This window comes from Betta splendens, chromosome 8 (genome assembly GCF_900634795.4).
Source record: "Betta splendens chromosome 8, fBetSpl5.4, whole genome shotgun sequence".
Classification (NCBI taxonomy): domain Eukaryota; kingdom Metazoa; phylum Chordata; class Actinopteri; order Anabantiformes; family Osphronemidae; genus Betta; species Betta splendens.
The window spans coordinates 2,949,001-2,955,000 of NC_040888.2; the positions used below are offsets into that span (position 1 = coordinate 2,949,001).

Genomic DNA, 6,000 nt, shown 5'->3' on the forward strand with positions numbered 1-6,000 from the left:
GTCCTTGTGGCTTTTTTTTCTCCAGGGGACGGTGGGGGTTGTGTTACTCTGTGGATGAGCTTCCACTGATTGTCTGGAAGCTGAGACGTCTGCAGCTTCACAGTGACTGGAGACCAGTTCCTTTTCTGGACTGGGATGCTGCCTCATTACTGGTAGCGAGCAGCAGGTCTGGAGACATGAAGCTACTGATCTATAAGAAATCCAGATGATGTGACTCAGCTTCTAGACAACCTCACACCTCCCCACTGAGTGTTTGAACTCCAGTTAAAGTGTGTTTCGGCAGTGCAACGAGACTCATTATCATAAAATGTGGATCTTCTCTAGCAGAAACACCCACACCGTGACCTTCAAACTGCAGCGTAGAAGCAGTTCTGTGAAGCAAAACGTGTTACTTCCTACACTCCATCTCTACTTCTAGGTGTAAACTCGTGTTTGAAAGTGTTTTTATCGCGAAAACGTTGCGCCTGGATTGGAAGTGCGTGTGTGTGACAGTGGAACCGTGCCATCGTGACACTTTCTACCTTTGCGCCGTGTTCCTGCGGCGGCTGCAGGAGCCCTCAGTCGTCCTGCGGTCGCTACGTGTTGCTTTCATCGCGGTTCCTCTCTTCAGGGAAGTCTGGTTGCGTGTGCGTGAATATGTGAATGGGTTCCTGGTACTGCATCGATACCGAAATGCTTCAGGGTGTGCCTGCGTCTTCTCTGTGACAAACCACACTTCCAGGATTAAACTGAGGGTTTGACTGTTGAGATTTTAGAAAGATGAAAAGATTTTTGCCTTTCGTACACACGCTGAGCGCAGACGGAAGGAAAGGTTCAGATCAGGATCTCGGTCAATCAGACCTTGATTGTGGAGCGTCATGCGGCTGGTTGCTGTGTCATCCTCAGGCGATGGCTCACGTATGTGCGTGTGCATCCGAACAGCTGAGCTAGAAGCCAGCGCTTCCGCTGAAACCAGTCTGAAAGCAGAAATGAGCTTTTCCCACTTCAGCGCGTTTTCGAGTGAAAGCCCACACGCTGCTGCTTCTTCTAAAGGGGAAACTTTACATTAAGAAGTCTTTTTTTGGAGCTAAAGGCCTTTTGACGTTGTGTCCAAACTTCTCCTTCTTGAGAGCGTTTCCTGTTATAATCTGCTGTCGGCATGAGTGTGCGGTGAATCAGTTCAGGGAAGTTGGGAGCATCGTGAATTAGCGTTCAGTCAGAGGAAAAACCAACAGGCTGCCTGGAACCTCGTCTCCTCCACGACTAGAACCAGACTCCTAATGCAGGCAGGATTTCCCTTGAACTCTGATTAAATCAACACCGCACTGAGTCTGTTCGTCTCCATGTATGTCCATCTTGTCCTCTGCTTCTTGGGTATTTGTAATGGATTACTGTACAAACACAGTGCTGGGATTTTTTTATATACACACACAAAGGATTCCTCAGAAATCAGCTGATAAGCACACGCAGTCTTAAAACACCTCACTTCACCTTTCACTTCTCAAAATAGTTGGGAATGTCCTATAATTGAGAAGCTGTGAATGAAACCGCTACGTATGATTCACTCGTCACCTTTTTTCCTGAGCACAGAACAGACTACACACACACACACACACACACACACACACACACACACACACAGGTTCTGAATCTGTGTCAGGTTCAGCACCTGGTGAAGTCAGGATCGAAAACGACCCTTGAAATGTTAGTGTCACAGCCGCAGTGTTGGTGTTTCTCACTGACTCATGTTCCACTGCAGTGCGACCGTGTCTGTGTGGTCTAAACCTACTTCACTCCTTCCTTAAGCTGAGATAATTATATCTTCCAACCAGTCAAGCTTTTACTTGAATCAGGTTGCATTATTGTCATTATGACTCAGCGCTGTGTGTGGCTACATTTGTCTAGACCCACGAGAAAGAAAAAAAATCCCCAAACAAGATCACAGAGCCTGATGGTGAGGTTTGGTTCAGCGTTGGAGGCTCAGAGGAGGTTCAGAGGAGGCTGGGTGGAGGTCCGGTGGAGGCTGGTCGAGTCTGGTTGGAGGCTGGGTGGAGGTTTGATGGAGCCTCAGAGGAGGCTGGGTGGAGGTCCGGTGGAGGTCAGGTGGAGGCTGGGTGGAGGTTAGGTGGAGGTCAGGTGGAGGCTGGTGAAGGCTGGGTGGAGGTCCGGTGGAGGCTCAAAGGAGGCTGGGTGGAGGTCCGGTGGAGGCTGGTCGAGTCTGGTTGGAGGCTGGTGGAGGCTGGGCGGAGGTTCGGTGGAGGCTGGTGAAGGCTGGGTGGAGGTCCAGTGGAGGCTCAGAGGAGGCTGGGTGGACGTCCGGTGGAGGCTGAGAGGAGGTCCGGTGGAGGTCAGGTGGAGGCTGGGTGGAGGTCTGGTGGAGGCTGGTGAAGGCTGGGTGGAGGTCCAGTGGAGGCTCAGAGGAGGCTGGGTGGAGGTCCGGTGGAGGTCCGGTGGAGGCTCAGAGGAGGCTGGGTGGAGGTCCGGCGGAGGTTCGGTGGAGGCTGGGTGGAGGTCAGGTGGAGGCTGGTGAAGGCTGGGTGGACGTCCGGTGGAGGCTGAGAGGAGGTCCAGTGGAGGCTCAGAGGAGGCTGGGTGGAGGTCCGGTGGAGGTCCGGTGGAGGTCCGGTGGAGGCTGGTGGAGGCTCGGTGGCTGCTGCAGCTCAGCTCGCAGCTTAACGCCTAAAGGAGTCATTCAGGGCATTAGACGATGATGGTAAATAAATACACAACTCTCAGAATAGTCTGAGTATGATGTAGTTGGCAATCGTTTTGTGTTGGTTTAGTAATTTTATTTTCCTTCATATGGAATCTTTGATTTGGCAAAACATAAACTGACTTCAAATCAAATTAAAAACACAAACCGTAGCATTGACGGCAGAGCCGCTGTACCTAATAAAGTGGCCACTTATTTCCCTTTAGTCATAATTATACAGCTGTGTCAGATGTGCTGCATCCTCTTTCTCCCCCTTCGCCTGAAGTGTCATTCTGGTGCAGTGCTTCGACGGTTGAATGAGTGCAACCGCCGTGTGTGAGAAGCTTCTTCTGAACCAGGAATTAGCCCCGTCCCACGAGCGCTGCGTTCCGAGCCAGGGTTTGTCTGACTTCCTTCTTCCTCACATTTGTAGGGACTGTTCCGAGGTGCAGTCGCGGCTGCAGGTCTACCTGTTCACCCGCCCATCACGTGGCTCCGGACGCTCGTTACAGTGATGGGACGATTGGCTCACATCACTTTCACTTCTGTACAACAAACCTTTGTGTGTGATCCGTCCTCCCTGCTTTGTTCCTGCTCGTTGTAAAGGCTCCATTATTTACTCCTCATGCCTCTAAAATGAAACGAACTTTAATTCTAACCATGACCTTGATCTAACATGTCTCTGTCTAAACCACTAACCCGAAAAATTTCCCACTTCCTCTTGAGGAAATTTGAATCCTCATTAGTGTAACGCAGACACACACATTGACACTGACGGAGTCTCACGCTTCGTTATGTGTCACCTCTGCCCCTATTTCTGGTAAGTGTGTGTCTCTAAGCGTAACAGTCCATTTACTACCAAAGCGGCCCCACCCACCTCTCACTTCACCCTACACACATGAGTCACCGTGGTGACGACACCGGGCGCCGGCGTGGCCCATTGTCTGGGCCCAGGTCTGTTTAAAGCTCCACACAACACAAATCCAGCAATGTCACTTTAAATACACTTTATTTTACATATAATAACAAATGAAATTTAAAAAATATATAAAAAAATCTATTTATTTATAATTATCAGTATAACAAACTTCTGCTTGGCAGAGAAAGTCAAACAGGAGGCAGGAGGACCCCCCCCCCCCCACCCCCAGTTACAGTACAGGTGAACCTCAGACCTCCATCAGGACGCACGGTCTGAGCCACAGGTGACGACAACACATTCATTCACCATGTAAACATTGTACAAAATTAGAGTATTAAAATATGCTACAAGGTTGAGTCCCAGCGGCGCCGCTTTCAACCGTACCCTCCTCCACCACGCCTCCGCATTCCTAAAGGTCCCGTCTGCCGGTTCCGTGGTTCTGTGACCGTGTGTGAAGTGTCTGTGGACCTCGGACGGACTCCAGTGGGGTCCCAGCAGCCCGCGCTCAGTCGTCGCTCCATTCTGCCTGTAGTTTTGTCTTAATGCAGCATTCCCCACTTTTTGATATTCCCTCAGAGCTGAAAGGCGCTCGCTCCACGTGCGACCGGAGGCCGAGTCTTTAGAGGTATATGATAGAAGGTCCAGCGCGGACCCCGTCCGGCTGGGGGCCGCCCCCGCCCCCGCCCCCGCCCCCACGCGCTGACACTGAGGCTGCACACGCCTGCGGCGCCGCAGGTCGACCCGGGCGGCTGGCTCCATCTGTCGCCACGGCAACGGGCGGCGGCTCGCCGAGAGCGCCAGCAACAATACTGTCAAAACCCCGACTGGGAGACGGGTCACAGCTTGTAGGGGAAGTCGGACAGGAAGTCCCGCACCACGTGCGTGAGCGGCAGCTGCGGGATGTGGCTCTCGCCGCCGCACAGCTCCACGATGCGCTTCCTGCAGCGCTCCTGCAGCGTGGGCTCCCATTTCCTGTACGGGCCGCTCAGGCACCTCTTGGGAGAGCTGACGTAGTGCTCCAGCAGCGCGAAGAGCGTGGGGAAGGCGCGCTGGGTGCCCGCCAGCGAGAAGCGCTGGCGCCGGTAGTCGATGCGCACGCTGACCGGGCCGCTCTTGGCGTGGTAGGACAGCGTGAAGAACACGTCCTTCTGCCGGCTGTCCCGGATCAGGAAGCTGCCCAGCGGCGCGTCCCGCAGCATGCGGTGCGCGTCCTCCACCCCCAGGGGGCCCCAGTAGAAGCCGCAGCGCTCGAGCTTGACCGCGGTGTCGGTGATGATGCGGCAGTCCTCCTTGCAGGCGAAGGTGGGGAAGTGGGTGAGGTACGCGGAGGGCACGCGCGCTACGCCCGGGTTCCGGTCCGGAGCGGCCCGATGCTGGAGCTGCTCCGACTCCGTGCGGGGCGGCGAGGACGAAGACGAGGACGAGGACGAGGATGGTGACGGCGACGCTGAGCTTGACGAGCGAGTCTTGTCGTGGTCCTCCACTGAGCTGTCGGCTACCATCCTACAGGGGAGAGAGGCTCCAGACCCTCTCCCATCTCTGACCCCCAGACTGTCATCCTGAGGCAGGAGGAGAAGAAGAGGAGCTGTTAGGAATCATGTGTGGTCATGACAACACAGTCACATCATGAAAACTCCCAGTCACAGGACCCGAGAGGCCCAGTTCCCTGTTTCTGTGAAATAAGAAAGGACTTCTCCGTAGTGTGTGTCTGTGTCTGTGTCTGTGTGGTGTCTGCGCGCAATTCAGTGAATTTCTCTGCGTGTAGGCTGGATATTCGTTGTAGTTTCCATTGTGCGGCTCTTCGTTTGACATGACTGGAATCTGTGGTTTGGCTCAGACGCCAGCGCTGCTGTCAGCTGCTCCCACCGTACAGTCCGTACTGTACAAACGCAGCCTGAGGCCGCTACTTTGAATGTTCGGGAGAAAACGAACACTTTGATTCCGAGCCTGATCACATCAGTGGCACTTTATAGACGCGCATCTGCTGAAGGTTCCTGGAAAAGGTCTGATGAAATACCAGGAGTCGCATTCTAAACACTTGAGATGATTAAAGCTCCAGTGTCAGTTTGTCGCATAACTATATTAACTTAGTCCCCGCGCGTCACGCATTAAACTCCAGTGACCCCGCATGAAGCGCTGGGGACATCTGGATTGGGTGAAACGGCAGGAGCGGAGCCAGATGTTTCAGGGTGACCCCCGCTCGACGTGTCTCACCGTTTTGTTCTGGTGACGGCGGCGCGTTCAGGACCCCTTCGCGTGTAATCCCACCGTGGAAACGCCGCAGCGACAGCGCCAATCCCGCAGATAATCCTGAGCGCAGCGCGCGGTGGCCGCCACATATGCCAGCGTGGATGGAGCTCGTCGGGCCGCTGGCTGTGATGTGCAGCCGTCAAATCATCGTGTTGTGTGC

At 54.0% G+C, this 6,000-nt stretch overlaps 1 protein-coding gene across 1 annotated transcript; it reads right to left on the reverse strand.

The window, feature by feature from the left end:
- Nucleotides 1–4,279: 4,279 nt before the first annotated feature.
- socs1a (suppressor of cytokine signaling 1a) lies at nt 4,280–6,000 on the reverse strand. The gene is made up of 2 exons (XM_029159769.3): nt 5,805–6,000; nt 4,280–5,149 (listed from the first exon to the last, which is right to left on the reverse strand). Exon 2 carries the CDS (start codon nt 5,090–5,092, stop codon nt 4,427–4,429), a length of 666 nt encoding a protein of 221 aa, XP_029015602.1. The 5' UTR covers nt 5,093–5,149; nt 5,805–6,000; the 3' UTR covers nt 4,280–4,426.